General features: G+C 53.2%; 1 protein-coding gene across 2 annotated transcripts; it reads right to left on the bottom strand.

The window, feature by feature from the left end:
- Positions 1 to 1,765: 1,765 nt before the first annotated feature.
- Positions 1,766 to 12,066, bottom strand: ZBTB45 (zinc finger and BTB domain containing 45). Of its 2 annotated transcripts, XM_054052320.1 has the most exons (3): positions 11,988 to 12,066; positions 9,070 to 9,999; positions 1,766 to 2,417 (listed from the first exon to the last, which is right to left on the bottom strand). In XM_054052320.1, the coding sequence occupies exons 2-3, from the start codon at positions 9,968 to 9,970 to the stop codon at positions 2,071 to 2,073; spliced, it is 1,248 nt and encodes a 415-aa protein (XP_053908295.1). In that variant the 5' UTR covers positions 9,971 to 9,999; positions 11,988 to 12,066; the 3' UTR covers positions 1,766 to 2,070. The 2 variants fall into 2 exon arrangements, with proteins under 2 accessions (XP_053908295.1, XP_009562186.2); XM_009563891.2 differs by lacking the exon at positions 11,988 to 12,066 and having other exon boundaries at positions 9,070 to 10,393.
- Between the last annotated feature and the right edge of the window lie 6,394 nt (positions 12,067 to 18,460).

Genomic DNA, 18,460 nt, shown 5'->3' with positions numbered 1-18,460 from the left:
TCAATAGTGGTCAATATGGGTCAATGTGGGTCAATATGGGTCAATGTGGGTCAATATGGGTCAACGTGAATCAATATGGATCAACATAGATCCACGTGGGTCAACGTGGTTGATCAATAGTGGTCAATATGGGTCAATATGGGTCAACGTGAATCAGTATGGGTCAACGTGGGTCAACATAGTTGATCAATAGTGGTCAATATGGGTCAATGTGGGTCAATATGGGTCAATGTGGGTCAATATGGGTCAACGTGGATTGATATGGGTCAACGTTGATCAACGTAGATCCACGTGGGTCAACGTGGTGGATCAACAGTGGTCAACGTGGGTCAATATGGGTCAACGTGGATCGATATGGATCAACGTAGATCCATGGGGGTCAACGTGGTTGATCAATAGTGGTCAATATGGGTCAATGTGGGTCAATATGGGTCAACGTGAAGCAATATGGATCAACGTAGATCCATGGGGGTCAACAGAGTTGATCAATAGTGGTCAATATGGGTCAATGTGGGTCAATATGGGTCAATGTGGGTCAATATGGGTCAACGTATATCCATGGGGGTCAACGTGGTTGATCAATAGTGGTCAATATGGGTCAATGTGGGTCAATATGGGTCAACGTAGATCCATGTGGGTCAACATAGTTGATCGCTAGTGGTCAATATGGGTCAATGTGGGTCAATATGGGTCAATGTGGGTCAATATGGATCAACGTAGATCCATGTGGGTCAACATAGTTGATCAATAGTGGTCAATATGGGTCAATGTGGGTCAATATGGGTCAATGTGGGTCAATATGGATCAACGCAGATCCATGGGGGTCAACAGAGTTGATCAATAGTGGTCAATATGGGTCAATGTGGGTCAATGTGAATCAATATGGATCAACGTAGATCCATGGGGGTCAACGTGGTTGATCAATAGTGGTCAATATGGGTCAATATGGGTCAATGTGGGTCAATATGGGTCAATGTGGGTCGATATGGATCAACGTAGATCCATGGGGGTCAACGTGGTTGATCAATAGTGGTCAATATGGGTCAATGTGGGTCAATATGGGTCAATGTGGGTCAATATGGATCAACGTAGATCCATGTGGGTCAACAGAGTTGATCAATAGTGGTCAATATGGGTCAATGTGGGTCAATATGGGTCAACGTAGATCCATGTGGGTCAACATAGTTGATCGCTAGTGGTCAATATGGGTCAATGTGGGTCAATATGGGTCAACGTGGATCGATATGGATCAACGTAGATCCATGGGGGTCAACGTGGTTGATCAATAGTGGTCAATATGGGTCAATGTGGGTCAACGTGGATTGATATGGGTCAACGTCGATCAACGTAGATCCACGTGGGTCAACGTGGTGGATCGACAGTGGTCAACGTGGGTCAATGTGGGTCAACAGATCAATATGGGTCAACACAGGTTCATGTGGGTCAACGTGGTGGATCGATAGTGGTCAACGTGGGTCAATATAGATCCACGTGGGTCAACGTGGTTGATCAATAGTGGTCAACGTGGGTCAACGTAGATCCATATGGGTCAACGTGGATCAATAGTGGTCAACGTGGACCAACGTAGATCCACGTGGGCCAACGTGGTTGATCAATAATGGTCGAAGTGGCTCAATATTGATCAATGTGGGTCAATATTGGTCAATGTGGGTCAACGTAGATCCACGTGGGTCAACATTGGGACATCCCAGCGGCTACCGTGGCCCTCCCGTGGTGGCCACATGGCCACGGTGGACACCCACCGCTCACTGCAGACGTTTCCCCGTGAGAAGAGAGCGCATTTTTAGGCGAATAAATCAACACCGACACCGTTAAACGCCCTTCAACCCCACGCGTTGACCGCTACCACCCACCGAGTGTCCCTCCACCCCTTCCACTGTGATTTGTGGGGCCAAAAATGACATCACACGAAGGAGAAAGTCCATCTTCTTCCATCCCTCCATCGCCGGTGTCACCTCCGTTGCTCAGATGGGGTCAAACCCTCCAGATATGTCCTCCTGGAGGTTCACCCATGAGAGGTAGAACCCCAAATCCACCTCTCCGTGGTCGTCACGTGGTGTGCGCCGCGCCGGCACCCACGGCCTCCACCCCGGGCCACGTTGTTCCCCCGCTTTCAGGTGGCGGTGGCCCCGGTGGTGGCCCCGGTGGGTGGGTGGCGGCCGAGTGACGCTCGAGGAGGGTACGGTGGGAGAAGCCTTTGGCGCAGAGGCGGCATTGGAAGCGCTCGGGGCGGTGGGTGCGCATGTGGACGTTGAGGGAGCTCTTCTGGGTGAAGCGCTTGCAGCAAACGCCGCACTGGAAAGCGCGGACGCCCGTGTGGGTCACCATGTGCTTGAGAAGGTAATCGCGGAGAGAGAAGGAGCGCCAACAGACGGAGCACTGGTGGGGCTTCTCTCCTAAAGGGAGAGAGAGAGAGGGACAACCCGGGGGGTCAACGGGGATCAATACGGGTCAAGAGAGGTCAATACGGGGTCAATAGGGATTAATATGGGGTCAATAGGGATTAATATGGGGTCAATAGGGATCAATACGGGTCAAGAGAGATCAATATGGGATCAATAGGGATCAATATGGGTCAAGAGAGATCAATATGGAGTCAACAGAGATCAATACAGGGTCAACACGGATCAATATGGGTCAAGAGAAGTCAATACGGGGTCAACAGAGATCAATACGGGTCAAGAGAGATCAATACGGGGTCAACAGGGATCAATACGGGTCAAGAGAGGTCAATATGGCGTCAATAGGGATCAATACGGGTCAAGAGAGGTCAATATGGCGTCAATAGGGATCAATACGGGTCAAGAGAGATCAATACGGGGTCAATAGGGATCAATACGGGTCAAGAGAAGTCAATATGGGGTCAATAGGGATCAATACAGGTCAAGAGAGGTCAATACGGAGTCAACAGAAATCAATACGGGGTCAACAGAGATCAATACGGGTCAAGAGAGGTCAATACGGGGTCAATAGGGATCAATACGGGTCAAGAGAGGTCAATATGGGGTCAACAGGGATCAATATGGGTCAAGAGAAGTCAATACGGGGTCAATAGGGATCAATATGGGTCAAGAGAAGTCAATACGGGGTCAACAGAGATCAATACGGGTCAAGAGAGATCAATACGGGTCAATAGGGATCAATACGGGTCAAGAGAGATCAATACGGAGTCAATGAGGATCAATACGGGTCAAGAGAGATCAATACGGGGTCAATAGAGATTAATATGGGTCAAGAGAGATCAATACGGGGTCAATGTGGATCAATACGGGTCAAGAGAGGTCAATACAGGGTCAACAGAGATCAATACGGGTCAAGAGAGGTCAATACGGGGTCAATGTGGATCAATACGGGTCAAGAGAGATCAATACGGGGTCAATAGGGATCAATACGGGTCAAGAGAGATCAATATGGGGTCAACAGGGATCAATATGGGGTCAATAGGGATCAATACGGGTCAAGAGAGATCAATACGGGGTCAACGGGGATCAATACGGGTCAAGAGGGATCAATACGGGGTCAACAGGGATCAATACGGGTCAAGAGAAGTCAATACGGAGTCAACAGAGATCAATACGGGGTCAACAGGGATCAATATGGGGTCAACAGGGATCAATACGGGTCAAGAGGGATCAATATGGGGTCAACAGGGATCAATATGGGGTCAACAGGGGTCAATATGGGGTCAACAGGAATCAATACGGAGTCAATGTGGATCAATATGGGGTCAATAGGGATCAATACGGGTCAAGAGAGATCAATATGGGTCAAGAGAGATCAATATGGGGTCAACAGGGATCAATACGGGTCAAGAGAAGTCAATATGGGGTCAACAGGGATCAATACGGGTCAAGAGAGGTCAATACGGGGTCAATAGAGATCAATACGGGTCAAGAGAGGTCAATACGGGGTCAATAGGGATCAATACGGGTCAAGAGAAGTCAATACGGGGTCAACAGGGATCAATACGGGTCAAGAGAGATCAATATGGGGTCAACAGGGATCAATACGGGTCAAGAGAAGTCAATATGGGGTCAACAGGGATCAATACGGGTCAAGAGAGGTCAATACGGGGTCAATAGGGATCAATACGGGTCAAGAGAAGTCAATACGGGGTCAACAGGGATCAATACGGGTCAAGAGAGATCAATATGGGGTCAACAGGGATCAATACGGGTCAAGAGAAGTCAATATGGGGTCAACAGGGATCAATACGGGTCAAGAGAGGTCAATACGGGGTCAACAGGGATCAATACGGGTCAAGAGAGGTCAATACGGGGTCAACAGGGATCAATATGGGTCAAGAGAAGTCAATACGGGGTCAATAGGGATCAATACGGGTCAAGAGAGGTCAATACGGGGTCAACAGGGATCAATACGGGTCAAGAGAGATCAATATGGGGTCAACAGGGATCAATACGGGTCAAGAGAAGTCAATATGGGGTCAACAGGGATCAATACGGGTCAAGAGAGGTCAATACGGGGTCAACAGGGATCAATATGGGTCAAGAGAAGTCAATATGGGGTCAACAGGGATCAATACGGGTCAAGAGAGGTCAATACGGGGTCAACAGGGATCAATACGGGTCAAGAGAAGTCAATACGGGGTCAATAGGGATCAATACGGGTCAAGAGAGATCAATATGGGGTCAACAGGGATCAATACGGGTCAAGAGAGATCAATACGGGGTCAATAGGGATCAATACGGGTCAAGAGAGATCAATACGGAGTCAATGTGGATCAATACGGGTCAAGAGAGATCAATACGGGGTCAATAGAGATCAATATGGGTCAAGAGAGATCAATACGGGGTCAATGTGGATCAATACGGGTCAAGAGAGGTCAATACAGGGTCAACAGAGATCAATACGGGTCAAGAGAGGTCAATACGGGGTCAATAGGGATCAATACGGGTCAAGAGAGATCAATATGGGGTCAACAGGGATCAATACAGGTCAAGAGAGGTCAATACGGGGTCAATGAGGATCAATACGGGTCAAGAGAGGTCAATATGGGGTCAATAGGGATCAATACGGGTCAAGAGAGGTCAATACAGGGTCAACAGGGATCAATACAGGTCAAGAGAGATCAATATGGGGTCAATAGGGATCAATACGGGTCAAGAGAAGTCAATATGGGGTCAACAGGGATCAATACGGGTCAAGAGAGATCAATATGGGGTCAATAGGGATCAATACGGGTCAATAGGGATCAATATGGGGTCAAGAGGGATCAATACGGGTCAATAGGGATCAATACGGGGTCAACAGGGATCAATATGGGTCAAGAGAGGTCAATATGGGGTCAACAGAGATCAATACAGGTCAACAGGGATCAATATGGGGTCAATAGGGATCAATACGGGTCAAGAGAGATCAATACAGGGTCAATAGGGATCAATACGGGTCAAGAGAGATCAATACGGGGTCAACAGGGATCAATACAGGTCAAGAGAGATCAATATGGGGTCAATAGGGATCAATACGGGGTCAAAAAGGATCAATACGGGTCAAGAGAGATCAATACGGGATCAATAGGGATCAATACGGGTCAAGAGAAGTCAATATGGGGTCAATAGGGATCAATACGGGTCAAGAGAGATCAATATGGGGTCAACAGGGATCAATACGGGTCAAGAGAGATCAATATGGGGTCAAGAGAGATCAATATGGGGTCAACAGGGATCAATACGGGTCAAGAGAGATCAATAGGGGGTCAACAGGGATCAATACGGGTCAAGAGAGATCAATAGGGGGTCAATAGGGATCAATACGGGTCAAGAGAGGTCAATACGGGGTCAATAGGGTACAATACGGGTCAAGAGAGATCAATATGGGGTCAACAGGGATCAATACGGGTCAAGAGAAGTCAATACGGAGTCAACAGAGATCAATACGGGTCAACAGAGATCAATATGGGGTCAATAGGGATCAATACGGGGTCAAAAAGGATCAATACGGGTCAAGAGAGATCAATACGGGATCAATAGGGATCAATACGGGTCAAGAGAAGTCAATATGGGGTCAATAGGGATCAATACGGGGTCAAAAAGGATCAATACGGGTCAAGAGAGATCAATATGGGGTCAACAGGGATCAATGCGGGTCAAGAGAAGTCAATATGGGGTCAATAGGGATCAATACGGGTCAAGAGAAGTCAATATGGGGTCAATAGGGATCAATACGGGTCAAGAGAGATCAATATGGAGTCAATAGGGATCAATACGGGTCAAGAGAGATCAATATGGGGTCAATAGGGATCAATACGGGTCAAGAGAGGTCAATATGGGGTCAACAGGGATCAATACGGGTCAATAGGGATCAATACGGGTCAAGAGGGATCAATACGGGTCAAGAGAAGTCAATACGGAGTCAACAGAGATCAATATGGGTCAAGAGAGATCAATATGGGGTCAACAGGGATCAATACGGGTCAATAGGGATCAATACGGGTCAACAGGGATCAATACGGGTCAAGAGAGATCAATATGGGGTCAACAGGGATCAATACGGGTCAAGAGAGATCAATATGGGGTCAACAGGGATCAATACGGGTCAAGAGAGATCAATATGGGGTCAATAGGGATCAATACGGGTCAAGAGAGATCAATATGGGGTCAACAGAGATCAATACGGGTCAAGAGAGGTCAATACGGGGTCAATAGGGATCAATACGGGTCAAGAGTGATCAATACGGGGTCAATAGGGATCAATACGGGTCAAGAGAGGTCAATATGGAGTCAATAGGGATCAATACGGGTCAAGAGAAGTCAATACGGAGTCAACAGAGATCAATATGGGGTCAATAGGGATCAATACGGGTCAATAGGGATCAATATGGGGTCAACAGGGATCAATTCGGAGTCAATGTGGATCAATATGGGGTCAATAGGGATCAATACGGGTCAAGAGAGATCAATATGGGGTCAACAGGGATCAATACAGAGTCAATGTGGATCAATATGGGGTCAATAGGGATCAATACGGGTCAAGAGAGATCAATATGGGGTCAATAGGGATCAATACGGGTCAAGAGAGGTCAATATGGGGTCAACAGGAATCAATATGGGGTCAACAGGGATCAATACGGCATCAACAGGGATCAATATGGCGTCAACAGTGGTCAATACGGGGTCAACAGAGATCAATAGGAGTAAACAGGGATCAATATGGGGTCAACAGGGGTCAATAGGGGTCAACAGGAATCAATATGGGGTCAACAGAGGTCAATATGGGGTCAACAGGGATCAATATGGGGTCAACAGGGGTCAATAGGGGTCAACAGGGATCAATATGGGGTCAACAGAGGTCAATATGGGGTCAACAGGGATCAATATGGGTCAACAGAGGTCAACAGGGATCAATATGGGGTCAACAGGGATCAATATGGCATCAACAGGGATCAATATGGGGTCAACAGGGGTCAATATGGGGTCAACAGGGATCAATATGGGGTCAACAGGGGTCAATATGGGGTCAACAGGGATCAATATGGGGTCAACAGTGGTCAATAAGGGTCAACAGTGGTCAATAGGGGTCAACAGGGGTCAATATGGGTTCAGTAGGGGTCAATAGGGGTCAATAGAGGTCAACAGGGATCAATATGGGGTCAACAGAGGTCAGCAGGGATCAATAGGGGTCAAGAGGGATCAATAGGGGTCAACAGGAATCAATAGGGGTCAACAGAGATCAATATGGGGTCAACAGGGGTCAATATGGGGTCAACAGTGGTCAATAGGGGTCAACAGGGATCAATATGGGGTCAACAGAGGTCAACAGGGATCAATAGGGGTCAACAGGGATCAATATGGGGTCAATAGGAATCAATATGGGGTCAACAGTGGTCAATAAGGGTCAACTGGGATCAATACGGAGTCAATAGGGATCAATATGGGTCAAGAGAGGTCAATATGGGGTCAACAGGAATCAATATGGGGAACACAGGGGTCAATATGAGGTCAACAAGGATCAATATGGGTCAATAGAGGTCAATAAGGGTCAACAGGGATCAATATGGCGTCAACAGTCGTCAATAGGGGTCAACAGGAATCAATATGGGGTCAACAGGGATCAATATGGGGTCAACAGTGGTCAATAAGGGTCAACTGGGATCAATATGGGGTCAACAGGGGTCAACAGAGGTCAAAAGGGATCAAGAGGGATCAATATGGGGTCAACAGAAGTCAATAGGGGTCAACAGGGGTCAATATGGGGTCAATAGGGGTCAACAGGGATCAATATGGGGTCAACAGGGGTCAATATGGGGTCAACAGGGGTCAATATGGAGTCAACAGGAATCAATAGGGGTCAACAGAGATCAATATGGGGTCAACAGCGGTCAACAGGGGTCAACTGGAATCAATATGGGGTCAACAGGGGTCAATAAGGGTCAAAAGGGATCAATATGGGGTCAACAGAGATCAATATGGGGTCAACAGGAATCAATATGGCGTCAACAGTGGTCAATAAGGGTCAACAGTGGTCAATAGGGGTCAACAGGGATCAATATGGGGTCAACAGGGGTCAATATGGGGTCAACAGGGATCAATATGGGGTCAACAAGGGTCAATATGGGGTCAACAGAGATCAATATGGGGTCAACAGGGGTCAATAGGGGTCAACAGTGGTCAATAAGGGTCAAGAGTGGTCAATAGAGGTCAACAGTGGTCAATATGGGGTCAACAGAGATCAATATGGGGTCAATAGGGGTCAACAGGGATCAATATGGGGTCAACAGGGATCAATATGGCGTCAACAGTGGTCAATAGGGGTCAACAGGGATCAATAGGGGTCAACAGAGGTCAATATGGGGTCAATAGGGGTCAACAGAGGTCAACACGGATCAAAGAGGACCAACACAAAGCCGAAGGCTCTCCACGGATCCGGAGGGGTCAACGTGGTCCGAGACGGCCCAACACCGCCCCCCAACGTCCCCCCCTCTTCCCCACAAGGACCTTTGACCCCCCATGACCCCCCATGACCCCCCGATGACCCCTGATGACCCCTGATGACCCCCCATGACCCCCCCATGACCCCTTCGCCTCTCACCGGAATGAATGAACATATGTTTGGTGTAGTTCTTCCTGGAGCTGAAGGTCTTCTGGCAATGACCGCACCGGAAAGAAACTTCCGGACAACGCGAAGGACCCCCTCGGGTGGTGTCCTCCAACCTTTGGGCGTTCCCTTCGTAGAGCGCCGCCGCCGCCAAACCCAATCCGTCCCCTCCCGGCGTTCCCGCGTCGATCCCAAACTCTTCCTTTGGTCCTTCCAAGCCACCATCGGACCCGAATTTATCTTCTCCGGTCCACGACGGTAAAAAACCATCGGCGAAACCATCGGAAGCGGCAAAAAACGGTGGTTCTTCGGCAACGAAAGACGACGGAAGGAAATTTTCCGCGCCGGAATCTTCCATTTCTTCCTTAATGGGTAATCGGAGACGCAACGGTTGACGTTGTTTCCGGCTGTGACAATTCGGCGTCACCTCCAAGTGACCATCGGAATGCGGTGGTGGTGGCGGTGGCGCCGGAAGGAGTTTTGGGATGGGATGGGATGGGAGAAGCGCCATCGCTTTCGGCCCACGGCTTTGGGAGATGATTTGGGTGCATTCGTCGATGACCGTTTTGATTTGGAGGACGGAAGCGGCCGTGAGGATCTGAAGAGCTTCCGATTGCGCCACCACCAAACAACCGCTGTAGAGGAACTCCACCAACTGCCGAACGGCTCCGCTGGGGACAACCGGCGGCACTTCGATGGCCGAATGACCCAAAAGTAATTTGTCGTGGAAAAAGGGACTTCCGGCGGCTAAAACGCAACGGTGAGCTCGGAGCGTGGCTTCGCGGATGCGGACGGTGACGTCGCAGAAGTGACCGCCCAAGCGTTGACCGTTGAGGGTCTCCAAGAGAGAACGGCTGAAGTTCTGAAGGTGGATATAGTGGACGGCTTCGGCCATGGCGGAGCTCGACGAGATGACGGAGGTGCCTGAGGGGACGTCCGAAGGGTTTGGGGACATCGGATGGGGGCGTCCGAGGGGTTTGGGGACATTGGATGGAGCGTTTCTGGGATGTGGGGACATCAGATGGGGCTTCTGATGGGTTTGGGGACATCGGATGGGGCATCCGATGGGTTTGGGGACATCGGATGGGGCGTTTCCGGGATGTGGGGACATCAGATGGGGCTTCCGATGGATTTGGGGACATCGGATGGGGCTTCTGATGGGTTTGGGGACATCAGATGGGGCGTCTGATGGGTTTGGGGACATCGGATGGGGCATCTCTGGGGTTTGGGGACATCAGATGGGGCGTGCGAGGGGTTTGGGGACATTGGATGGAGCGTTTCTGGGGTTTGGGGACATCGGATGGGGCTTCTGATGGGTTTGGGGACATCGGATGGGGCTTCTGATGGGTTTGGGGACATCAGATGGGGCATCCGATGGGTTTGGGGACATCAGATGGGGGCGTCCGAGGGGTTTGGGGACATCGGATGGGGGCGTCTGAGGGGTTTGGGGACATCGGATGGGGGCGTCCGAGGGGTTTGGGGACATCGGATGCGGCGTCCGAGGGGTTTGGGGACATCAGATGGGGCTTCTGATGGATTTGGGGACATTGGACGGAGCGTTTCCGGGGTTTGAGGACATCAGATGGGGCTTCTGATGGGTTTGGGGACATCAGATGGGGCATCCGATGGGTTTGGGGACATCGGATGGGGCATCTCTGGGATGTGGGGACATCAGATGGGGCTTCTGAAGGATTTGGGGACATCAGATGGGGCTTCTGATGGGTTTGGGGACATTGGATGGAGCGTTTCTGGGGTTTGGGGACATTGGATGGGGCATCCGAGGGGTTTGGGGACATCGGATGGGGCATCTCTGGGATGTGGGGACATCAGATGGGGCTTCTGAAGGGTTTGGGGACATTGGACGGAGCGTTTCCGGGGTTTGGGGACATCAGATGGGGCTTCTGATGGGTTTGGGGACATTGGATGGAGCGTTTCCGGGGTTTGGGGACATCGGATGGGGCGTCCGAGGGGTTTGGGGACATCAGATGAGGCTTCTGATGGGTTTGGGGACATCGGATGGGGCATCTCTGGGGTTTGGGGACATCAGATGGGGCTTCTGAAGGGTTTGGGGACATCAGATGGGGCTTCTGATGGATTTGGGGACATTGGATGGAGTGTTTCCGGGGTTTGAGGACATCGGATGGGGCTTCTGATGGATTTGGGGACATTGGATGGAGCGTTTCCGGGGTTTGGGGACATCGGATGGGGCGTCCGATGGGTTTGGGGACATCAGATGGGGCTTCTGATGGGTTTGGGGACATCGGATGGGGCTTCTGATGGGTTTGGGGACATTGGATGGGGCGTTTCCGGGGTTTGGGGACATCAGATGGGGCTTCTGATGGGTTTGGGGACATCGGATGGAGCGTTTCCGGGGTTTGGGGACATCGGATGGGGCTTCTGATGGATTTGGAGACATTGGATGGAGGGTTTCCGGGGTTTGGGGACATCAGATGGGGGTTCTGATGGGTTTGGGGACATCAGATGGGGCGTCCGAGGGGTTTGGGGACATCGCATGGGGCTTCTGATGGGTTTGGGGACATTGGATGGAGCGTTTCCGGGGTTTAGGGACATCGGATGGGGCGTCCAAGGGGTTTGGGGACATCAGATGGGGCTTCTGATGGGTTTGGGGACATCGGATGGAGCGTTTCTGGGGTTTGGGGACATCAGATGGGGCTTCTGAAGGGTTTGGGGACATCAGATGGGGCTTCTGATGGGTTTGGGGACATCAGATGGGGCGTCTGATGGGTTTGGGGACATCGGATGGGGCTTCTGATGGATTTGGGGACATTGGATGGAGTGTTTCCGGGGTTTGGGGACATCAGATGGGGCTTCTGATGGGTTTGGGGACATCAGATGGGGCGTCCGAGGGGTTTGGGGACATCGGATGGGGCTTCTGATGGGTTTGCACTCACCTCGGCACCCGCCGCCGCGGCCCCAGGAACCCGGAAGCGCCGGCAGAGCCGCTTCCGGCTGCGCGGGTGACGTCACTTCCGGAGAGAGAGAGCGCGCGCGCGCGCAGCGCCTCCTGAAAGGAACAAAGACGGCGCTGGTGGGCGGGGGGGGGCTGGACCGGAAGTGAGAGGAGAGAGGAGTGGGAAACCATAGAGACGAGGAAGGAGAGGCGCCATTGGGGCCGAGGGAGACCTCCGAGAGCGCCCCAAGAGCGGCGCTGCCCCATAGGGACCCCATAGACCCCTATGGGGAACCCATAGACACCCTATAGACCCCATAGGGACCCCATAGGGATCCTATAGACCCCATAGGGACCCCATAGGGGCCCCATAGACCCCATGAGGAACCCATAGCGCTGTGCTGCCCCATAGGAACCCCACAGAGACCCCCATAGGACACCCATAGGGACCCCATAGCGCTGTGCTGCCCCATAGGGAACCCCATAGGGACCCCCATGGGGCTGTGCTGCCCCATAGGAACCCCATAGGGACCCCCATAGCGCTGTACTACCCCATAGGAACCGCTTAGGGACCCCCATGGGGACCCCATAGCGCTGTGCTGCCCCATAGGGACCCCTTAGGGACCCCCATAGGGACCCCATAGGGACCCCATAGCGCTGTGCTGCCCCATAGGGACCCCCATAGGGACCCTATAGCGCTGTGCTGCTCCATAGGGACCCCATAGAGACCCCTATAGGGACCCCATAGTGCTGTGTTGCCCCATAGGAACCCCATAGGGACCCCCATAGGAACCCATAGCGCTGTGCTGCCCCATAGGAACCCCTTAGGGACCCCCATAGGGACCCCATAGTGCTGTGCTGCCCCATAGGAACCCCTTAGAGACCCCTATAGGGACCCCATAGCGCTGTGCTGCCCCATAGGGACCCCTTAGGGATGCCCATAGGGACCCCATAGTGCTGTGCTGCCCCATAGGAACCCCTTACGGACCCCCATAGGGACCCCATAGTGCTGTGCTGCCCCATAGGAACCCCATAGGGACCCCCATAGGGACCCCATAGCGATGTGCTGCCCCATAGGAACCCCTTACGGACCCCCATAGGGACCCCATAGCGCTGTGCTGCCCCATAGGGACCCCCATAGGGACCCAATAGTGCTGTGCTGCCCCATAGGAACCCCAAAGGGACCCCCATAGGAATCCCATAGGGACCCATAGTGCTGTGCTGCCCCATAGGGTCCCCTTAGGGACCCCCATAGGAACCCCATAGGGACCCCCATGGGGACCCCATAGTGCTGTGCTGCCTCATAGGGTCCCCTCAGGGACCCCCATAGGGACCCCATAGTGCTGTGCTGCCCCATAGGAACCCCATAGGAACCCCATAGGGACCCCATAGTGCTGTGCTGCCCCATAGGGACCCCATAGAGACCCCTATAGGGACCCCATAGCGCTGTACTGCCCCACAGGAACCCCACAGGGACCCCATAGCGCTGTGCTGCCCCATAGAAACCCCATAGGGACCCCCATAGGGACCCCCATAGCGCTGTGCTGCCCCATAGGAACCCCATAGAGACCCCTATAGGAACCCCATAGCACTGTGCTGCCCCATAGGAACCGCTTAGGGACCCCCATAGGGACCCCCATAGCACTGTGCTGCCCCATAGGAACCGCTTAGGGACCCCCATAGGGACCCCATAGCGCTGTGCTGCCCCATAGGAACCGCTTAGGGACCCCCAAAGGGACCCCCATAGCACTGTGCTGCCCCATAGGAACCGCTTAGGGACCCCCATAGGGACCCCATAGCACTGTGCTGCCCCATAGGAACCGCTTAGGGACCCCCATAGGGACCCCATAGTGCTGTGCTGCCCCATAGGAACCCCATAGAGACCCCCATAGGGACCCCATAGTGCTGTGCTGCCCCATAGGAACCCCATAGAGACCCCTATAGGGACCCCATAGCGCTGTGCTGCCCCATAGGGACCCCCATTGGGACCACCATAGGGACCCCATAGCGCTGTGCTGCCCCATAGGAAACCCTTAGGGACCAGATCCTTCCATAGACCCTCAGCCCATGGATCCATGTGCAGATCCTTCCGGAGACCCTCAACCCATGGATCCATCTCCAGATCCTTCCGTAGACCCTCAGCCCATGGATCCATGTGCAGATCCTCCTGGAGACCCTCAGCCCATGGATCCATGTGCAGATCCTTCTGGAGACCCTCAACCCATGGATCCATGTGCAGATCCTTCTGGAGACCCTCAACCCATGGATCCATGTGCAGATCCTCCTGGAGACCCTCAACCCATGGATCCATGTGCAGATCCTTCCGTAGACCCTCAACCCATGGATCCATGTGCAGATCCTTCCGTAGACCCTCAACCCATGGATCCATGTGCAGATCCTTCTGGAGACCCTCAACCCATGGATCCATGTGCAGATCCTTCTGGAGACCCTCAACCCATGGATCCATGTGCAGATCCTTCTGGAGACCCTCAACCCATGGATCCATCTCCAGATCCTTCCGTAGACCCTCAACCCATGGATCCATGTGCAGATCCTTCTGGAGACCCTCAACCCATGGATCCATGTGCAGATCCTTCTGGAGACCCTCAGCCCATGGATCCATGTGCAGATCCTTCTGGAGACCCTCAGCCCATGGATCCATGTGCAGATCCTTCTGGAGACCCTCAGCCCATGGATCCATGTGCAGATCCTTCTGGAGACCCTCAGCCCATGGATCCATGTGCAGATCCTTCTGGAGACCCTCAGCCCATGGATCCATGTGCAGATCCTCCTGGAGACCCTCAACCCATGGATCCATGTGCAGATCCTTCTGGAGACCCTCAACCCATGGATCCATGTGCAGATCCTTCTGGAGACCCTCAACCCATGGATCCATGTGCAGATCCTCCTGGAGACCCTCAACCCATGGATCCATGTGCAGATCCTTCTGGAGACCCTCAACCCATGGATCCATGTGCAGATCCTTCTGGAGACCCTCAGCCCATGGATCCATCTCCAGATCCTCCTGGAGACCCTCAACCCATGGATCCATGTGCAGATCCTCCTGGAGACCCTCAGCCCATGGATCCATCTCCAGATCCTTCTGGAGACCCTCAGCCCATGGATCCATGTGCAGATCCTTCTGGAGACCCTCAACCCATGGATCCATGTGCAGATCCTTCTGGAGACCCTCAGCCCATGGATCCATGTGCAGATCCTTCTGGAGACCCTCAGCCCATGGATCCATGTGCAGATCCTTCTGGAGACCCTCAACCCATGGATCCATGTGCAGATCCTTCTGGAGACCCTCAACCCATGGATCCATGTGCAGATCCTTCCGTAGACCCTCAACCCATGGATCCATCTCCAGATCCTTCTGGAGACCCTCAGCCCATGGATCCATGTGCAGATCCTTCTGGAGACCCTCAGCCCATGGATCCATGTGCAGATCCTTCCGGAGACCCTCAACCCATGGATCCATCTCCAGATCCTCCTGGAGACCCTCAGCCCATGGATCCATGTGCAGATCCTTCTGGAGACCCTCAGCCCATGGATCCATGTGCAGATCCTTCTGGAGACCTTCAACCCATGGATCCATGTGCAGATCCTTCTGGAGACCCTCAGCCCATGGATCCATGTGCAGATCCTTCTGGAGACCCTCAGTCCATGGATCCATGTGCAGATCCTTCTGGAGACCCTCAGCCCATGGATCCATGTGCAGATCCTTCTGGAGACCCTCAGCCCATGGATCCATGTTCAGATCCTCCTGGAGACCCTCAACCCATGGATCCATGTGCAGATCCTTCTGGAGAACCTCAACTCATGGATCCATGTGCAGATCCTTCTGGAGACCCTCAGCCCATGGATCCATGTGCAGATCCTTCTGGAGACCCTCAGCCCATGGATCCATGTGCAGATCCTTCTGGAGACCCTCAACCCATGGATCCATGTGCAGATCCTTCCGTAGACCCTCAGCCCATGGATCCATCTCCAGATCCTTCTGGAGACCCTCAGCCCATGGATCCATGTGCAGATCCTTCTGGAGACCCTCAGCCCATGGATCCATGTGCAGATCCTTCTGGAGACCCTCAGCCCATGGATCCATGTGCAGATCCTTCTGGAGACCCTCAACCCATGGATCCATGTGCAGATCCTTCTGGAGAACCTCAACCCATGGATCCATGTGCAGATTCTTCTGGAGACCCTCAACCCATGGATCCATGTGCAGATCCTTCTGGAGACCCTCAACCCATGGATCCATCTCCAGATCCTTCTGGAGACCCTCAACCCATGGATCCATGTGCAGATCCTCCTGGAGACCCTCAACCCATGGATCCATGTGCAGATCCTTCTGGAGACCCTCAACCCATGGATCCATGTGCAGATCCTTCCGGAGACCCTCAGCCCATGGATCCATGTGCAGATCCTTCTGGAGACCCTCAACCCATGGATCCATGTGCAGATCCTTCCGGAGACCCTCAGCCCATGGATCCATGTGCAGATCCTCCTGGAGACCCTCAGCCCATGGATCCATGTGCAGATCCTTCTGGAGAACCTCAGCCCATGGATCCATGTGCAGATCCTTCCATAGACCCTCAGCCCATGGATCCATCTCCAGATCCTTCTGGAGACCCTCAACCCATGGATCCATGTGCAGATCCTTCCGTAGACCCTCAGCCCATGGATCCATCTCCAGATCCTTCCGTAGACCCTCAACCCATGGATCCATGTGCAGATCCTTCTGGAGACCCTCAACCCATGGATCCATGTGCAGATCCTTCTGGAGACCCTCAGCCCATGGATCCATCTCCAGATCCTTCTGGAGACCCTCAGCCCATGGATCCATCTCCAGATCCTTCCATAGACCCTCAGCCCATGGATCCATGTGCAGATCCTTCTGGAGACCCTCATCCCATGGATCCATGTGCAGATCCTTCTATAGACCCTCAGCCCATGGATCCATGTGCAGATCCTTCTGGAGACCCTCAACCCATGGATCCATGTGCAGATCCTTCTGGAGACCCTCAACCCATGGATCCATGTGCAGATCCTTCTGGAGACCCTCAGCCCATGGATCCATGTGCAGATCCTTCTGGAGACCCTCAGCCCATGGATCCATGTGCAGATCCCTCTGGAGACCCTCAGCCCATGGATCCATGTGCAGATCCTCCTGGAGACCCTCAGCCCATGGATCCATGTGCAGATCCTTCTGGAGACCCTCAACCCATGGATCCATGTGCAGATCCTCCTGGAGACCCTCAGCCCATGGATCCATGTGCAGATCCTTCTGGAGACCCTCAACCCATGGATCCATGTGCAGATCCTTCCGTAGACCCTCAGCCCATGGATCCATGTGCAGATCCTTCTGGAGACCCTCAACCCATGGATCCATGTGCAGATCCTTCTGGAGACCCTCAGCCCATGGATCCATGTGCAGATCCTTCTGGAGACCCTCAGCCCATGGATCCATGTTCAGATCCTTCCGGAGACCCTCAACCCATGGATCCATCTCCAGATCCTCCTGTAGACCCTCAACCCATGGATCCATGTGCAGATCCTTCTGGAGACCCTCAGCCCATGGATCCATGTGCAGATCCTTCCGGAGACCCTCAACCCATGGATCCATCTCCAGATCCTCCTGGAGACCCTCAGCCCATGGATCCATGTGCAGATCCTCCTGGAGAACCTCAACCCATGGATCCATGTGCAGATCCTTCTGGAGACCCTCAGCCCATGGATCCATGTGCAGATCCTTCTGGAGACCCTCAACCCATGGATCCACGGATCCGGAGGTCACACGGATTTTCCGCCGTGGCGTTCCCGAAGGTCTCCGATGGTTTCTCCGTAGGGTTGGGGTTGATGGAGCAGAACTGATCCTCTCGGACGCGCGGGCGCCGGGGGGGTGGGCGGCGCTGGAGCCCTGCGGGGAAGGCGATGCCGAAGTCCTCCCGCGCCCTTCGCCGTTCCCACGGCCCCGCGCGGACGCACGGACGCACGGACACACGGAACGGTGAGGGACACCAACGGCTTCCGGGGGGGACCCTCTGAACCCCCACTTCTGCTCCCAATCCAAAGGGATCCGGGAGACACCCCCCGAATTCCAAAGGGACCCCTGAAACCCCCAATCCAAAGGGACCCCAGAGACCCCCCAATTCCCAAGGGACCCAAGAGCCCCCCCAGTTCCAAAGGGACCCCAGAGAACCCCTAATTCCAAAGGGAACCCAGAGACCCCCCCAATTCCATAGGGACCCAGGAGAACCCCCAATTCCATAGGGATCCCAGAGACCCCCAATTCCAAAGGGAACCCGGAGACACCCCAATTCCCAAAGGGATCCAGGAGACACCCCCCTAATTCCAAAGGGATCCAGGAGCCCCCCGAGACTCCAAAGGGACCCCAGAGACCCCCCCAGTTCCAAAGGGATCCAGGAGACCCCCCTGAGACTCCAAAGGGACCCCAGAAACCCCCTAATTCCA

The sequence above is a fragment of the Cuculus canorus genome, chromosome 33, assembly GCF_017976375.1.
Source record: "Cuculus canorus isolate bCucCan1 chromosome 33, bCucCan1.pri, whole genome shotgun sequence".
NCBI classification, from domain to species: Eukaryota; Metazoa; Chordata; class Aves; order Cuculiformes; family Cuculidae; genus Cuculus; species Cuculus canorus.
The sequence above is the reverse complement of the archived record's forward strand: the minus strand, read 5'-3'. Positions and strand labels throughout refer to the sequence as shown.

Bases quoted from the DNA above. Each gene is read 5' to 3' on its own strand.
- ZBTB45 (XM_009563891.2), bottom strand. From the start codon at position 10,291: ATGCCCCATCCGATGTCCCCAAACCCATCAGACGCCCCATCTGATGTC. The intron at 2,418-9,069 runs GTGAGAGGCGAA...CTCTCCCTTTAG, and splicing joins ACATATGTTCATTCATTCCG to GAGAGAAGCCCCACCAGTGC.